This window comes from Pelophylax lessonae, assembly GCF_965119305.1.
Source record: "Pelophylax lessonae genome assembly, chromosome: 4".
Classification (NCBI taxonomy): Eukaryota; Metazoa; Chordata; class Amphibia; order Anura; family Ranidae; genus Pelophylax; species Pelophylax lessonae.
This window is the reverse complement of record NC_138771.1, coordinates 567,441,345-567,460,302: the sequence shown is the minus strand read 5'-3', so window position 1 is coordinate 567,460,302 and position 18,958 is coordinate 567,441,345. Positions and strand designations below refer to the sequence as shown.

Sequence of the window (18,958 nt, the reverse complement as noted above, 5' to 3'; positions counted from 1 at the left end):
GCTTGCTGAACTATTACCACAAATTCCTGCCGGATCTAGCACACACTTTGTTTCCATTAAACAAGCTTTTGGAGACACACTCCAGATGGAACTGGTCGGCTGCATGCCAACGGGCTTTTGAAGTTTCTAAGCGAAAGCTGTTGGCGTCACGCATGCTCGTGCACTATGACCTCCAAAGGCCTCTCACCTTGGCTTGTGATGCCTCACCCTATGGTCTAGGGGCTGTACTATCTCACGTTTTACCAGATGGGTCAGAGAAACCTGTGGCATTCGCCTCCAGGTCCTTGACAAAAGCAGAAAGCAATTACTCTCACATTGACAAAGAGGCTCTGGCGCTCATATGGGCAATTAAGAAGTTTCATCTTTACCTGTATGGTAGGGAATTCACCATACTGACTGATCATAAACCACTCCTTCAGATCTTTAGCCCTGACAAAGGCATCTCCCAGACGACTGCAGCCCGTCTTCAACGCTATGCCCTATTCTTGGGAGCATATAACTACAAAATCCAGTATCGCAGCCATGATGCCAACGCTAATGCAGACGCCATGTCCCGTCTGACAAGGACATTAACAGACTCTTCTCCACCTGTCAAGAGTTGTCGTTACACCAGCCTGTCCTTTCTGTCTTCCGGGGAAGTAGCAGCCCATACAGCCAAGGATACCTTCCTTAAGACAATACTCTCCTGGGTACGGTACGGTTGGCCTGCAACTGTCACACAGGATTATGAGCCTTACTTCCGTAGGCGTCTGGAATTAACTGTGTCTGGCAGCTGTGTTTTATGGGGAGACCGAGTGATCGTTCCACAGACCCTCCGGAGACACATTCTGGAATTGCTACATACTGGTCATCCCGGGGGCACACGTATGAAACAAAAGGCCCGAGGCTATGTGTGGTGGCCGAACCTCGACTCCGATATCACGACATATGTGAATGCGTGTGCTGGATGTGCACAAACTGCGAGAGACCCTCCTCGAGGGTGCGTCCAGCCCTGGACTTGGCCCACGGTCCCCTGGTTTCGCCTACACTTGGACTTTGCAGGCCCGATCAGAGGACACACCTTTTTGATCATTATTGATGCCCATTCAAAGTGGCCTGAGGTCGTTCCTGTTACTCAGCCAACGACTAAGGCGACGATTTCCATACTGTTACATCTCGCTGCTACGTTTGGATACCCCAGAGAAATTGTCACAGACAACGGTGCACAATTCACAAGCCAGGAGTTTCAGGGTTTCCTGACTGCCCACAACATCAAACACAAGTTGACCGCACCTTACCACCCGGCTACAAATGGTCAAGCAGAAAGGTTTGTACAGACCTTCAAACGCTATTTCAAAGCTACTGTGGCTACAAGTAAACAACAGTCCCTGTCATCCCAGCAGCTGGACTCCTTCCTTTCTGCTTACAGAACCACACCACATGCAACCACTGGGAAAACTCCAGCTGAACTTCTTTTGGGTCGGCAGCCATGGACTGTTTTGGATATGCTCCGCCCTCAAACGGTCCAGGAACATGTACGGCAGTCCCAAGACAAGAGGGTTGAACACGACGAGATTCCCCGGTTTACAGCCCAGCAAAAGGTATGGGCCCGATCTTATGGCGCTTCCAACACTCGTTGGCTTCCTGCTATCGTCGCAGAGACTTTGGGACCCAAAATGTATAGGGTCTGCCTGGAAGATGGTTCCATTTGCAGAAGGCATGCGGACCAATTGCGTCCTCGTTCTCAGCTGCCCGAATCCCTGACATCGGCTGCACCTCCAGTGTCTCAAGGATCTGCTCCTACCGGATCAGGAGGCATTGAGACTGATGCTTGGGGAGACTCTGAACTTTTGAACTCAGCTCCAACAGAACCCTCCAGCCCTGGTCCAGAGGTCTGCTCACCCTCTGAGCTAGGGAATCCCCTCTTGGCCCCGCCGGTGTCCATTCCGGCCAGCCCTGCTTCCTCCAGCCCCGAGTCGCTGGGTGCCCGTCCTCAACGACACTGTCGCCCTCCTGACCGGTTTCAAATGCAAGACCGGTTACGAGACTTTCGACGGGCCCGCCGAAAGTGATCCGCTGCCATTTTCTCCCCGGAGCTTCCCTGGAAGTTGTTCTCACATCCGGACATGGAAGAAACCATGTAAATCTCCTGAGTTGGAGGACTGTATTGGACAATTATGAGTTACTGTTTTATGCCTGTTCTCGTTTTGTTGTTTTTTTTTTTTTGTTTTTTTTTAGGTATGGATGGAAGGTGTTATACCTGAAGGGTTTCACATGTACTGTCACTTTAAGGCTGGCTCCACCCAGGAGTGATGACAAGGGTCAAGGGGCAGAGTGGCCATCTTTAGACACATGTAGAGATGTATTGATATGCAGAGCTGTCCTGTAATGCTGTACAGTGAGTCCTGAATAAACAACCGTTGTTCCAGACCAGAGTCCTGTGTCTCTCACAACACTGAGAATATAACAAGACCCACTCAGCACAGAGGACAAAACTGAATATTTGTAAAATCTTACCGTAAAATTCCTTTCTCTGAGTCCTCCGACAGTCACCGCCCCTCAAATAGTCTTCACCAATGGGTATTGACTTCCGCTCCGCAGGAGTAGCTAGGCATAAGACTTGTTAGAAACAAAAGCTTTTAGCATAGACACACCCATGGGGGCTGTCCCACTGGTCAATACCCCCCCCCCTGCATTAAGCCATCCCAACTCAGTTTGGTAGCAAAGCAGTAAGTGTACAAGAAAAAAAAAAGAGGGGCGGGGGCGGCGACTGTCGGAGGACTCAGAGAAAGGAATTTTACGGTAAGATTTTACAAAAATTCTGATTTCTCTTACGTCCTCCGACAGTCGCCGCCCCTCAAATAGTCTTCACCAATGGGACGTCCCAAAGCAGTGAAGACATGAGGGGTGGGAGACGCAACCGTAGAAAAGGCAACGCAGTACCCACATCAGAGAAAGGAACCTTACACGCACAGTAAGAGAACCTTCTGGGCAACAGAAAAGGCTCAACAGGAGCAACAACACAGGAAAACAAATAACCCAGGGGATAAACACCCCAACAGCCAGGGACCCACAAAAAACAAGGGTCCCCTATGGCACTGCCGCACTGAAAACTTTGCGGCCAAAGGAGGCATCAGCTGATGCCAGAACATCAACCTTATAGAATTTGGAAAAGGTGTGCACCGACGACCAAGTCGCAGCCTTGCACACCCTGGTCACCGAGGCCTGATGCCGGTAGGCCCAGGACGTACTCATTGATCTGGTAGAGTGCGCCTTAACAGGGTAGGGCGGAACCTGTTCCTTCAAAGCATAGGCTTGGACAATCGTCTGTCTGATCCATTTGGCAATGGTCGCCGCAGACGCTGTCATGCCCTTCCGAGGTCCCTCAGGAAGGACATAGAGGGAATCCGATTTTCGAAAGGATTCAGTGGACGACAGGTAAACCCTGATCGCCCTGACAACATCCAAGGAATGCAACGCAACCTCCTTAGGATGCTTAGGCTTCGCACAGAGCGAAGGCAAAACAATGTCCTCATTAAGGTGAAAGTCAGACACCACCTTAGGGAGAAATGACGAATTAGGTCATAAGACCACCTCATGTTTATGAACCACCAGGTAAGGAGAGCGGCAAGACAACGCCGCCAACTCCGACACCCTGCGAGCTGAAGTGATCGCCACTAAAAAGGCAACCTTCTTAGACAGCAGAGGCAACGATATCTCCCGGATGTGTTCAAAGGGAGAACGCTGTAACGCGGACAGAACCAAGTTCAAGTCCCATGGAAGTAAAGGCTTCCTCCGGGGAGGGGCCAAATGTCACACACCTTGAATGAAGGTGCGAATTAAGGAATGAGACGCCACAGGGCGTTGAAAAAGATCAGCCAGTGCAGATATCTGGCCCTTTATCAGTCTGGAGGAAAGCCAACACTCTCGTCACCGAGTATGAGCGAGGAGAAAACCCCCTGGACTCACACCAGGCAAAATAAGCTTTCCAGGTACGGTAATAAATCTTACCAGACGAGGCTTTTCTAGCCTTGATCAAAGTAGGAATGACCTCTGAGAGACCCCTGTCTCTCAAGACCTGGCTTTCAACAGCCAGGCCGTTAAAACCAGCGACTGTAAAGCAGGATGGAAGATAGGTCCCTGAGACAGTAGATCTTCTCGCATCGGCAGTCGCCAAGGAGGCTCGACTGCTAGGTGAACGATGTCCGCGTACCAGGACCGGCGTGGCCAGTCCAGTGCCACTAGAATCACCAAGTTCGGTTCCGAGGCCAGCCTGCGAAGGAACCTGGATAACAACTGAATCGGAGGAAAGGCATACATCAGACGATACTGATGCCAAGGGGCCACCAGCTCATCCAAGGCGTCCACCCGAGGATCGCGTGTTCTTGCCACGAACCTTTCCACCTTGTGGTTTAGCCGAGACACGAACAGATCCACGTCTGGGGATCCCCACCTCGCACACAGCATTTGGAAGATCTCCGGGTGTAGGGACCATTCCCCCTGATCCAGGGTCTGGCGGCTCAGATAATCGGCCTGCCAATTCTCCACACCCGGAATGTGAACTGCCGAAATCGCCGGGACATGAGCCTCGGCCCAAGACAGAATGTCGGTCACCTCCCGGGCCGCCCGGGCACTCCTGGTGCCCCCTTGGTGGTTTATGTAAGCCACCGCGGTCGCATTGTCCGTCTGTACCCGAACGGGACGGCCCCAAAGTCGATTTGAGCACTGTAAGAGACAGAGTTTGATCGCTCTCAATTCCAATATGTTGATCGGAAGGGAAAATTCCTCCTCCGACCAAGTGCCCTGGGCAGAAAGGTTGCCCAGTACTCCACCCCAGCCCGACAGGCTGGCATCCATGGTAATCACTGTCCACAGTAATGGACGGGAGGATTTTCCTTCCGACACCGCCGGGGACTGAAGCCACCACAGAAGATCCCTTCTGGTCCGGCGACTCAACGAGACACTCAGATCCAAGGACTGAAGTAGTCTGTCCCACCTGGCCAGGATCTCCGCTTGAAGAGACCGTGTGTGAAACTGAGCAAAGGGTATCGCCTCGAAGGCTGATACCATCAGCCCCAGGGACCGCATGCAGGTCCTGAGTGACGAGGATTGGTTGTCCCTGAGGGACCTGATCTCGTCCTGTAGGGTCCGGAGCTTGTCCTCCGGCAGAAACACTTTTGCTTGCGCAGAGTCCAGAACCATTCCCAGATAGGGAAGACGAACCGAAGGAGACAAAGTCGACTTCTGTACGTTGATGGTCCATCCGAACCCCTGGAGTGTCTGTACCGTAGTGGACAGATCGCACAGCAGACTGACTGACACTCAATCTTAACAGGAGATCGTCCAAATATCCCAAGACTGCAATGCCCTGTGCCCGCAACAGGCCCAGAACAGGCACCAGCACTTTGGTAAAGACCCTTGGAGCCGAAGCATGACCGAAAGGTAACGCTACGAACTGATAGTGGTCCTCCGCTATGGCAAATCGGAGGTACCTCTGATGACCCTCGAAAATGGGGATGTGCAGGTACGCATCTTTCAGGTATATAGAGGCCAGGAATTTCCCTGGACTCAGGGAGGCCACCACCGAGCGGAGGGATTCCATACGGAACTTGCGAACGCGCATGAAGCGGTTCAGAGCTTTCAAGTCCAGGATAGGACGCACCTTGCCCTCCTTTCTGGGCACTGTGAACAGATTCGAGTAAAACCCCCGAAACCTGTCCCGATGAGGCACCGGGACAAGCACCCCCTGGGTAAGGAGGTCCTGCACCGCTTGATGCAGGTCCTGTAGGCGCCCTGGGGTCAAATGAAGATTTGAGGGAAAGAATCTGTCCGCCGGCCGGGAAAGGAATTAGATCTTGTATTCCGATCGAATGATTTCCTGAACCCACCTGTCCGGAATTCGGAGCAGCCAAGGTTGAAGGAAACCACGCAAACGTCCCCCCACCCCTGAAACGGGTGAGGGAGTCCCTTCAGGCAGAGGTGGATTGAGCCGCCGCACCGGCATGGCGGGACTTTTGCTTGCCCGCCCAAGGCTTCTTCTGGCCACCTTGGCCCTTGAAACGTTTGCCCTTGTTTTGTGGCTTAAAGGCACGAAAGGACCCCAGATAGGGTCTAAAGGCGGGACCCCGCTTGCCGCGAAAAGGCTTGTTCTTCGTATTCTTGGGCAGCAGAGTGCTTTTTCCCCCAGTGACTCCTTTCACCAAGGTATCTAAAGCCTCGCCAAAAAGGCGAGACCCTGCATAGGGAAAATCAGCCACCGTTTTCCGTGACGTCTGGTCAGCCGACCAGCTCTTCAGCCAGATCAGTCGATGGTTAAGTCCCACGACACTAGACAGGCGTGCAGCCAAAGGGGCCTCATTCAAGGCCGCATCGCACAAATACATGACCCCTTGATGAATTTGGTCCACCATGGCCAGTGTAGCAGGTGGGGCAGAATCAGACGTGAGAGTGCTTCTAAGCACCTTAGTCCAATCCGCCACCGCCTGAGCCACCATGACAGAAGCGAAAATAGGTTTGAGCATGGAACCCGCCACCATGTAGGCATGGCGGGAAAGAGACTCCAACCTCCTGTCCGTAGAATCCCGGAACACCGGGGCATCCTCAGCGGGAACCAAAGTAGCCTGGTTTAACACGGCCACCGTGTGATCCAACTAGGGAGCCACACACCAGCGCGAATCCGTAGAAGGAGCAGTTTAAACCTATTAGGCACCGTAAAAGGGCGTTTCAAACTGCGCCATTGTTCATTCACAGTGTGATGAAACTCAGCGGGGCAGGGTAAAACCTGCGCCGACTTGCGGGTCCTATGTGTACCAAAAGAGGACACAATGCCCGGAGGAGTGGGCTCATCCTCCAAATGTAGTGTTTCCTTTACAGAAGAAATCAACGCATCCATAGCTGCGCTTTCTTCAGGCGACCCCGGGGGAGAATCATCTACGCCCTCCACCTTCGCCTCCCCCTCAGAGCCCAGCGGGTCCCTGAAAAGGGCACGCCAGCCACATCACCATCTGAATCAGAGGAGAAAGGTAGTCTAGGCCTTTTCCTAGCAGTTCGTTCAGCCATCAACACCTCCATTATTGACACTAAAGTCGCCACCACAGCGGCCAAATTAGGTATAACGGGGGGGTTCAGCAGAACTGGGGTCCCCCACCAAGGCTGGGGGGAATTTGCTGTCCTGAGATTCCATTGCAAAATAATGACAAAAAAGTACTGGCCCTTTAAAAGCGCTGCGGATTGCGCAGCCCACTGCAATATACACTGTGTACACAGACCCCCCAAAAGGGACAAAACTGAGCCAGGAAGGATAAAACAGAGAGATATGGAAGAGACAGTCTGCAGAGCCCCACAGAGTGTTACCACACCGATCGCTGCTCCAGAGGAAAAGGAAGTGAGGTCACCAGAGGCTGAACTATATGCTGCAAGGCTAAGGGAAAATGGCTGCCCATAGAAAGTAATGGGAGGCTTCGGCAAGATGGCCGCCGACATGTGCTCGGATCGATCGTTCTGCCACACACAAGATGGCGCCAAAACACTACATAGCAAGCTGTTGTAAAGCCCATAGTGAAGCCAGACATGCTGCCCACATCCAAAATTGCAGACCGTGCGGTTTTTAGCCGCAGCGGTCGCCGCACACAGTCTGCACCTCCCAAACACTGAAAGTGACACAGGAGAGGGGCCCCCAAAACCACACAGCGCCAGCAGTGCACTAAAAAAGACCCCCGCAGGGATCACATCAGGGAGCCCCACAAACGCACACACATGAGGGGACACCCAGCAACACAGGACTGCCACCCCAGACAGAGGCCCCACACAGAAAAGTACTTACCTCTACCGGATGGCTTGGGGAGCCTCTATTAAATGGAAAGCCTCTGTCCTCAGATGACAGGGAATGCCGTCAGCCAAAACGCAGGACACTGCAGCATGCAACCGCATATGCCGAACGCTCGATGGCGGGCTGGGGATCCCTCTGACCTGGAGAGCTAGGACGGCCGGTCCGATTCCCAGCTTCGCAAAATCCATCTTCAGAAAATACAGTTAGAATACAATAAAATAAAAGAGGGTTAACAGGGCCCTGTGTTCTGTAGTGATTTAGGGACTTGGCAGGGGGAAGCAGGGCACAGTGGGGGGGGGGGGGGGGGGGGAGGATGTCAAAAATGGACCTCCTGGAAGTGCAGGATTTTGCAACAACCACTTTATTCTGATGTTTTATTTTAGTCACATAGTAACTTTGAAGTTTTGCATTGCTTAAAATAGGGACACCTTTAATTGGCAACGGCATTACTTGTGGAAGGCAGGATTGTATCTTTACAGTGGCTTTTGGGATTGGAAAGCATGTCTGTGAAGGTTTTTTTTTTTTTTATGGGTCATAGATATACCTAGTAGTAGTTTTATTCACATTCAACTGGGCTTGCTCAGTAATGCTGGAGTTGTTCTACTGCTCAGCCATGTAACTTTCTCTGGTGAGTTTGACGAACATAGCATTTATATACGCATGGATAACTCAGTCGCTTTAATCCAATCACTATAAAATGAGTCAGAGCGCATGATTGTCCAAGAATATGATGGGAGGTATAAAGTTTGTGAGGACACCATGTTTTAACTACACAAAACAATCACGTGCTCCTCTGAGATATGGTTGAAATGTGTGTTAACTGAGTGAGAGTGCGGAATAAGTAGATTCAAAGGCTTACAGGGGGTAAAGGTGGAGGTTTTTCAAGATGGCATTGGTACTTATGTTAGTGCAGAACTTCGATGCTAAAGATTCTTACTACCAATATTATTTTGAAAAGAAAAAAAGCCTATTTTGCCAGTATTTTCTAGCTGAGAAAAAAAACAAGGTGTACCAAGAGGGTGTAAAAGAACAATGGCATGCTGGCACCTAAAATTAAACCATAATAAATCAGCAGTAATGCTACTATAAATTCATACTATAATCCTACAATAAATTCAACCCAGGACAAAGGGACTAAGAAAATTAACACTTTGGTTTTTCACTGGTACCCCATACATTAGGATTTCGGATTATCACATGGTGTGATCATTTTTTAAATCATGCAACAATCTGACTTGGAGAATTTCAATGAGTATATCACCATCCGGTTTCTCGGCCCTCTTTACCTACTGGAATACAATACTAAATGAAGTTGTCCTCCCACCCTGATAGATGCTTTATAAAGTAAATAAAAAATAATAATTCTGGAACCTTCTTGTAGGAGAGTGTCAGTTCTATTGCTGCACGCTGGGAGTGGGTGGAGACACAAACTAAGAGAAATGTAGCTTCACATAAACAAGAATGCACAGAAGTCATCTAAATACTAATTGTTCTTGGGTACTGACTTTTTGTTACCTTTGGTGACTGTACTTTAAATACTTTGAAAATGTAACCAATTAAATGAATATTGAACAATTTTACAGAACATTGACTGGACATATTCTTATCATAGACAATAGCTTCAAAACCTTTGACATGTCACAAAATTCCACAAAATGGCTGTTGTCCCATGGCACTGTTATGAATACAGTGATCTTTCCTATAAAGGATACAATTCATGGATTATTACTAATTAAACTAGGAAGTCTTAAAAAGAGGACCTGCCAGTTTGTAACATCCCATAATGACACAAAGGATGGATAGAAATGCTGCGTTGCTGTTTTCTGATACTACACAAGTCTATCCGACTTTAGAAAAGGTTCCTGCACTACTTTGGTCCAACTTTGAAGTGAAAAAAGTCACATCAAAGTCGTTTCAAAGTTGGATTCCAAAGTTTCACTAAAAGTTGCGTGACTTTGGAGTCAGGCTAGTGTGAGCCAAGCCTTAAAAAGGACAAATCAAAGAAAGAAAAAAAAAAAAATACTTTATTTACTGTAAGACCATTTTTTTTTAAAAAACTGGTCAAATAAAAAAACTTTATTTTTCTAGTTTTGTTACTTTTTTTGTGTAAGTGCCGTAACTGCTCCTAAATTACATGTGATCTATGTGCGGTGCAAATTTCAGCCACACAGTATGTATGGCTGAATTCGCACCGCAATCCACTAAACGCGCACATGACCCTTTTTTTCATCCGCAGCAGAATCGGATCGCATGGTGGTTCACACTAGTGCGATCCGATTCTGTGCGAACTTGCAGATCGCACTGCGATATGCGATCTCAACTGGGGGTGTAGTTAACTTTTAATTGACACCCCCTGCGTATCGCATATGGCAGTGTGCAGATGCGATGCGGGAACACGGTGTATATTCGCAGCGTTCCCGCATCGCACAAATGTGAACCGGGAGGGCCGGTTCACATTTGTGCGAGTGTGGCGATCGCATGTAATTCGGAGCGCACTGCTCCTTCATTACATGCGATCGGATGTGCGGATGCGAATTCAGCCGTACACTTTGTATGGCTGAATTGGCACTGTATCCGCAACAAACACGCACATGACCCTTTTTTTCCAGCCGCATCAGTATCGGATCGCGCAGTGGTTCACACTTGTGCGATCCGATCCTGTGCAAACTGTCAGATCGCACTGCGATATGCGATCAAACTGGGGGTGTCGATAACATTTAATTGACATCCCCTGCGTATCGCATATGGCAGTGTGAACTGCCAGAGGTGCGTTTGCAATGCGGGAACAGGCTGCAAATTCGCAGCCTTCCCGCATCGCACAAGTGTGAACCGGGACGGACTGAACGCTACATTATTTTTTCAAGACAATAGAACGAAACAAAAGCATTGTTTATATATATATATATATATATATATAAACTAAAATATATGTATTACTTTGTTATCCTAAAGTATAACCAAGACCAAAACGTTTTTTTCTTGTTTTGTTTTTCTTGTTTTGGGTACAGTGAAAATAGATTAGAACGCTTGACAGTTTTTTTTTTTTTTTTTGCTGTCTGTGTCCCCTCTTTCCAAGATTTACCCTATTTGTCTTGTTTATCATTATCATTGAAAGTAAATGTCAAAGAAAATCCCAAATTTTGGAGTATTATAGTAGAAATGTTCCAATGGGGACACTAGTTCTGGTGACCTTGGGGGCCCAGAGGGATTCCCTTATTTTCAGGTATTTCCTCTCACTTCCTGTTTTGGCTATGGGAAAGTAATCAAAGGTAAATATCCCCAATGGGACACAGATTGCAAAAAAATTTTATCTGACAGGGGTTAGGTTATAACCCTTCTCCACTATCCAAAATGAAAAAAAAAAAAAAAAAGTTTTGCTTATAGTTCTTTTTTAAGTAATGACAAAATTATGACAGAATAAACAGGGCCATAGCAGAAATGTAAAAATTGTCTTGGTCCATAAGGGGTGTACAGGTGTGATAGGTCGAGTGGTTAAACATTTTAGAAACGGTCAGGTTAACCTTACAAATCAAAAATCAAACGCATTTTACGTATGCTTGCAACATTATGACTTCTGCAAAAAGACAGGTCCTTTAAGAAGAGCTTTTTCGGTGTGTTTTTCCACTTGCTCAGTTATTTATTAACATTCATAGGAGAGCTGAGGATTGTCGAATACCTGATCTTTTACTGAAATCAGTTGCAATATGAGGGAAGGTTTGCTATAAGTATTTACAGAAGGACCTCCTCTAACATCCAGTCCTTCTCAGTATTGCTTAACAATCGAAAAGGTCTATAACAAATTAAAAAGGAGCCTAATTTCTCTGATCTTTTATGAGGCATCCACAAGTCTCAAAGAACAGAAGGTTTTCAAGCACTGACAGCCTAAACTTATAGTCAGAATCGGTCACAATATAGAGGACACCCTGACAAGAACAAAAAAATTTTAAGCAGGTGGGCAGCACTGTAAGGCAAGCCACACAGAACATCACAAAGTAACATTTACCTGCCAGAGGAAGCTGTACAACAAGTTCCATTTATATTTTTGGATTTCCCAGAGACCAACCAAGTGCCACAACTTACCAATGAGTTCTACAGTAGTGTTCTATGAAAATTACGTACTGCAGGCGCCAACAACATACACCAGAACACAGCATTCCTGTTAGTCTTTAATCTCTAGGTGGTCAGAAACAAGTCTGAAAAGACCTTAACAGCAGGAACAAAACTTAAAAAGAATTCTAAAATAAAACAAACACAAGCTAAATCTTAAAGCAGAAGTGTTTTTTTTCGTCCCCAGTGCTGACATGCAGGCTTTTTATAACAGAAAAGACTGTCATATATCCTTCTACCTGCTTGACAGCACCTTTTTCTGTAACTATACACTGAGCTTGGTAAATGTATCATGATGTGCAAATATTCTGTGCATACTTTACAAGTTTGAATTTACTTTGGTGCTTTTCTTCTGCTTCAGCTTAGGTAAAACAATAAAACTAAGTGCTTTAAAGGTTTTTTTTTTAGGTTAAACATATATGTGATGTGTGAGGACAATGACTCTAAAAGGTCAACTGCTTCCAACAGCCAGGTTTAAAGAAAGAAGAGCTTGTCACATAGCAGAATCGAAGGCTCATGGTGAAGGAATTCGCCAGACAGGAATGCCAACTTGTGGGCATATTTGCAGGGGGCTGGCACACGGATGGTCCCAGGCCAGTTCCAGTACATGTGGCATAATTTGAAAGTCAACCTGAGAATTAATCAAAAGAAAAAATGATTACATAAAGAACTAGGTTAAGAACAAAATAAAATGACAAAGTTATTTTTGTATATTGTTTAACCATGTTTGTGTAAAAATGTAGATTTTAGAAGGGCACCAGCACTGCATTGTGGGAAGCCGAAATTGGGCCAGAGTTCCAACTTGAGGATAAAGCAGAAATATGCAGGCAGCATTCCTCAGATTGGGGCCTCTGAGGTACACAAAAGATGGGTGTCATGGGTCTGCCACCTAAGGGTTAACTTAGTGCAGACTAATTTCAGTGATTGGCAACAGGCTGCCTTATTTAAACACCTCAGCATCACTGCGTCTTTGCTGTCTGATCTGCAGCTTTACCTTGAGTTCTGTTCCTGTGCTTGTATTGATTCCTGTATTGACCTGGCTTGTCTAACTTCGTTGCTATCTCCAGTCCTGAACCCCGCTTGCCTTGACTCTGCTATACCTGCTTCCTGCCTGATATTCTGCTACCAACCCCTGCCTGTACACCGGCTACTCTCTGCCTGAACTGTATATCGGATTACCTGTGTCTAAAACCGGCTTGTCTGACCCTGCTCCAGTCTTTGCCCATCTAGCTCCTTCCAGTGCCTGGAGATGCTGTCCTGCATCCGTACCCATGTACCTGCTTCTTCCTGCTACTCAGCAATGCAGCCGTATTCAGTGACTTTTTAGCTACTCTTCCCAACAGAAGACCAGCACAGGCACTCTTACCTCACTGCGCTCTCGCATCCACTGTTGCAACTCCAGTGGTGCCTGAGCCAGGGCTGTACGAGAGGTCTCCCTCTGCACATCAGGCTCGTCTACAAGGTACGCGACAATGGGCCTCTGAGGTACACTACTTATTAAAAGCGACTGCACCATACAACCCCCCCCCCCCCTGCAGCTAATCCGGGCTACAATATTCTGGATCTGAAGAACATTGCAAAGGACACGTTTAATTAAGATTTTAGGACTCTACCTGGTCGATCTAATCACTGAATCTCAGGACAACTTCTCTGCTGCAGTACAGAGAGTATTGGAGAGAGAATGCCAGGGTACAAGGATGGATGGATGGATCAGAGAAGGATGAACACTGACCTGTCCTAAAGTCTGTCCAGCAGTACAAAAGTTTCCTCTCTTCCCTCTATCACTGAACTGCTTAGAACAGGAATCAGATCAGGAGTATAGTATTATACACCCAGATTATTACCCAGCAAAGTCTGCTGCTGAAATCAATGGGAAAGAAATAAACGAATTTCATCTGTTACAATTGTGTCTCATCAGGAAAGACTTCATGGGCATACACACCAGGTCGCACACATCCCCTCCCCCCACCATAGAGAGACAGGACAGAGAGAAAGACGGACAGTCAGGACCCTCACTCACCGTGCCTGGACGTAGCAGCAGGCGGCGGCAGCAGCTTAGGCTTCTTCCCCGTCTTCTGCGTCTTCTCCCTCCTCCTCCATGCCCAATGGCACGGCTTCTCCTTTCGGCCAATTGGGAAACAGGTCTCAAAACCCGCTTCCTGATTGGCCAGGAGGAGGATCGGTGTGACAATAGCGAATTTTCATTTGCTATTGTCACACAACTGGGTGGGCTCGGGGCGCACTGCTCTGCGCCCCGGACCCACCCTTTTTTTTAGCCTGAGAGCCTCTGGCTCTAATCACATGGCAAAAAAAAAAAAAGCCCCATTGATCTCCATGCGTCCGGCGCCCCCTGAATGACCAGCCGCCACTGATTAAAAGGTACCTGAAGTCACTTTAGGGCCATACACATGAGCTGAATATCGGGTGGCCTCGGCCACTTTAATATAAACTGGCCCGTGTGTACGGCAGCCAGGCTGGCTTCTGTCAAAGGGACATGTCTGGAAAAGGTCTGCCGATCACTTCTCGACACTACATTTAAACAGCATAGAGAACTCTTTTTGGGATGCTTTGTAGCTGGGCAAAAAGAAGGGCAGGGTGATATCCTCATAAAGTTGGAGAAGAGAAACCACCTTGGGGAGAAAGAATAGGTTCTCCAAAATCAACTTGTCCCTTTAAGTAGGGAGGAAGGGTTCTTTACAAGATAAGGCCTGGCCAGTTCCATAACCCATCTGGCTGATGTGATAGCCATGAGAAAAACTACTGAGACAAAGTCCATCGATAGAACATTCTCTTACTGCAGCTATGCGATTACAGATTGGGCTGATTCCATCAAAAACGTTTGGACCCGCAAGGAGTTGAGAACTTTTAGATCTAGGATGGGGCTATCTTCCTTATTGAGCTTAGGGGGCATGAACAAGTTTAGAAAAAAAAAAAAGCTCTAAAACTGTACCTTTGATGGAACTGAAAAAAATCAATCCGAAAGATTAAACTTGCTGCAAGGCAAGCTAAGGAGCTGAAATCTTTCTGGAGAGGAGGAAAGATTTAAATGGCATAAGTGAAGAACAGTCCCTATCCCCAGAGCAACATGTCTCAAGATCTGAAAATGCCCTGAGTTCAAGTGGGTGGAAAGGCAAAAAGATGTCTGCCCACTTGTAGAAGTGGGTTTGCCCCTTTATTGTGAGGATGACTTGATGCCAGTCATAGCTGGCTTGGACATCCAGGACTTGCGACAGAACAAAGTGGAGGACTCGGCCTTAATGCGGAGGCTTTGGAGGGAAAGGAGGAATTCTTCAGAGAGATTTTAAAAAGCTGACTTTGCCGCAGGCACCTAATCTTTATACTTACTAAGATGGTACTCCTTCTACCTATGACTTTTTTTTAATAAAGTTGTCTCCCAAGAGCCAAAATCCTTTCTAGAAGTTTCTTTCAGATTGTCTCTGTAGGCAGAGAATCTTGCGCATCTCAACTGACATTAGGAGCCAGGTGAGAATTTTGGAGCAGAGAGTCCACCAAATTGCCTATGCAATAGGAGTATCAAGTGATCTGTCAGAATTGATTCAGGGTTGCGCTTGGCCCAGACTGCAATTAATGCATCAATGGTTGCTAACCTTAAAGTGGTTGTAAAAGCGTTAAGGTAGAAAAAAAACCTTTGAATAATAGCCCCCCTGAAGCCCGCCCCCCTACACATACTTGAGTAAGGAAGGAGGGAATCCCTGATGCCGCACATCCACAAGGTTGTGCAATGGTGGAAGAGACAACCTCAGCCTGGGCTCTCACTAGGCCCCAACACATTTAGCCACGTCCCTCAGAGCTTAATCATGGGGATCCACATACCTACCTGAGCAGCATCTCGATCCAGCGCTGTGCAGATTTAAAAAAAAAAAAAAGCTATACAACCACTTTTACAGAGCAAAAGAGGCATTGAGAAGGGCCTTTAACCTTTTGTCCACTGGGTCTTTGTTCAAGACTGGGGTGAACTGTCAGGAATTTGTTGACAGGAAAAAACTGGATCCACCAAAGAACTTTCTACTTTTTGTGGTATACTTCCTCAACTGGGTAAATGTTAGCTTGGGAGATATCAAGAGTGACTGCTCATTATCCAGTTCTCAGATCACACTTCTTCAATGGGAAGCAAGGTTGCAGCAATAAATGAAGCAGACAATGACTCAGCAGGGGACACATTTTCTATATAATAAGGAACGTAGGGTATCTGAGGCAATAAGGAGGAGATTTCAAGGTGTACAGAATCCAAAGCACCAGAAGCAGTTTTCAGAGTAATCCTAAATAATCTCATCATGGCCCTGTGGACAGTGTGTGCTGGCCTGCCACCTTATCCCATTTCCCTCACGCTTGACGTTCCTGAAGGGAACTAAGAGCTTGTTGCTGCAGAGCAGAAGGGATAAAACTAATCCTGTTTCTTATGCCCAAGGTTGCTAGATAACTTGGTGAAGGCTGAAAATGAGACCTAGTAAATTTTGGAACAGGGTCAAACATGCTCGAAATGGTGCCCAGGATTAGATGAAGGCCAAGACCACCTATATGGGCAGGACTGTGCACACATTGCAGGCCATTGTGTGCCTGAATTCATTGCAGGGGATGCGCAAAACTCACCTCAGTAGTGAGGAAAGACATTGCTCCATGGCAGCAACACATTTAAATGGTTGAAGAATTTCTGTGACACTGCTCTGGCCCTAAGGAACTCATGCTGTCCAACACCTATATGCATTAGGCAATAAAGATATTACAGGGACTAACCCCACAAATAAAGGGGGGAGAGTTTAGGTATGATTCTGCCTTAGATTTAGAATGGTAAGACAGATAAAAGGAAACTTTCTTAACTTTAGGAGCGGATTGTAAGATTTTTTTGGTGCCTCAGACCAAAGAGGGTTGGGACTTTATGGGCAGGTGAAGATTGAATTTATACAAGTACAGGTCCCTCTCAAAAAATTAGCATATTGTGATAAAGTTCATTATTTTCTGTAATGTACTGATAAACATTAGACTTTCATATATTTTAGATTCATTACACACAACTGAAGTAGTGCAAGCCTTTTATTGTTTTAATATTGATGATTTTGGCATACAGCTCATGAAAAAACAAAATTCCTATCTCAAAAAATTAGCATATCATGAAAAGGTTCTCTAAACGAGCTATTAACTTAATCATCTGAATCAACTAATTAACTCTAAACACCTGCAAAAGATTCCTGAGGCTTTTAAAAACTCCCAACCTGGTTCATTACTCAAAACCGCAATCATGGGTAAGACTGCCGACCTGACTGCTGTCCAGAAGGCCATCATTGACACCCTCAAGCAAGAGGGTAAGACACAGAAAGAAATTTCTGAACGAATAGGCTGTTCCCAGAGTGCTGCATCAAGGCACCTCAGTGGGAAGTCTGTGGGAAGGAAAAAGTGTGGCAGAAAACGCTGCACAACGAGAAAAGGTGACCGGACCCTGAGGAAGACTGGGGAGTGGGAAATGCCAAAATGCCTGAAGTCCAGTGTCAAGTACCCACAGTCAGTGATGGTCTGGGGTGCCATGTCAGCTGCTGGTGTTGGTCGACTGTGTTTTATCAAGGGCAGGGTCAATGCAGCTAGCTATCAGGAGATTTTGGAGCACTTCATGCTTCCATTTGCTGAAAAGCTTTATGGAGATGAGAGTTTCATTTTTCAGCACGACCTGGCACCTGCTCACAGTGCCAAAACCACTGGTAAATGGTTTACTGACCATGGTATTACTGTGCTCAATTGGCCTGCCAACTCTCCTGACCTGAACCCCATAGAGAATCTGTGGGATGTTGTGAAGAGAAAGTTGAGAGACGCAAGACCCAACACTATGGATGAGCTCAAGGCCGATATCGAAGCATCCTGGGCCTCCATAACACCTCAGCAGTGCCACAGGCTGATTGCCTCCATGCCACGCCGCATTGAAGCAGTCAGTTCTGCAAAAGGATTCCCGACCAAGTATTGAGTGCATAACTGAACATCATATTTTGAAGGTTGACTTTTTTTGTATTAAAAACACTTTTCTTTTATTGGTCGGATGAAATATGCTAATTTTTTGAGATAGGAATTTAGCTTTTTCATGAGCTGTATGCCAAAATCATCAATATTAAAACAATAAAAGGCTTGCACTACTTGAGTTGTGTGTAATGAATCTAAAATATATGAAAGTCTAATGTTTATCAGTACATTACAGAAAATAATGAACTTTATCACAATATGCTAATTTTTTGAGAGGGACCTGTATATAAATAATTTAACTAAAAGAAAATGATTTGTACATTGCTTGGTGTTGGGTTAAAGACCCAAGGTAAAGATGTGAAGAAAAGTATCGAAGGTTTGTGACATAAGGTGGTATGGTGACTTTTTTTAGAACCTATTTCTCTGTTGTTCCATGCTTGTGAGGGCTTGAAATTCGGGCAGAGAAAAAACATCCGAAAAGCATCCAACGCATTTTGGCTTAGTTTCAATTTTAGCCATTATCAAGGATTTTGTCACCATATCTGAAAATACAGTAGCAATTATTCAGTTATATGTATGCAACCCAAGGGATAATTTTCCATTGGTGCAAAGTAGTTAGGATACATACAAAATATTCAATTGCCTGTTCCATATAAGACTGTTTCCCTCTGGTCCCTGAATCGCATCGAGAACTTGTGGAGGTGCTGCTTCTGAGAATGGTATATATAATATATAAGTTAATGGACTGTCCTATTTTTTCTGGTAATAAATAATGATCTATGTTACTCACAGACTATACTGAAGAGATTTGCAGCTGTACTGGGTAACTCCAAATGCTCTTTTTCATCAGGTGGTTATTACCCCAAGTACTATTGAAAAAAAATTATATATAATGAGTAAAAAAGGGGTGACAAATACAAGTTTATAAGTGAGTACTTTATTGTGGAAAAAAGGCCAGGTAGTGTGCTGGAAAAAATTCCTCCTTAACTTGAGGAGAGATAGTGGGCATTAGGGCACCATGGGGAATCAGAAGGGGGTATGGACGGTGTCACCCCTTCTACTCCTAGGAAGCCCCGGTTA

General features: G+C 46.4%; 1 protein-coding gene across 1 annotated transcript in view; it reads right to left on the bottom strand.

Moving 5' to 3' along the window:
• Positions 1–12,174: 12,174 nt before the first annotated feature.
• Positions 12,175–18,958, bottom strand: part of PIWIL2 (piwi like RNA-mediated gene silencing 2) — a 727,256-nt gene continuing 720,472 nt past the window's right edge. The window contains exon 21 of the mRNA XM_082255773.1: positions 12,175–12,545. Coding sequence (XP_082111899.1) covers positions 12,389–12,545 — 157 coding nt within the window. The 3' untranslated portion in view covers positions 12,175–12,388. The remainder of the gene's footprint in view (positions 12,546–18,958) is intronic.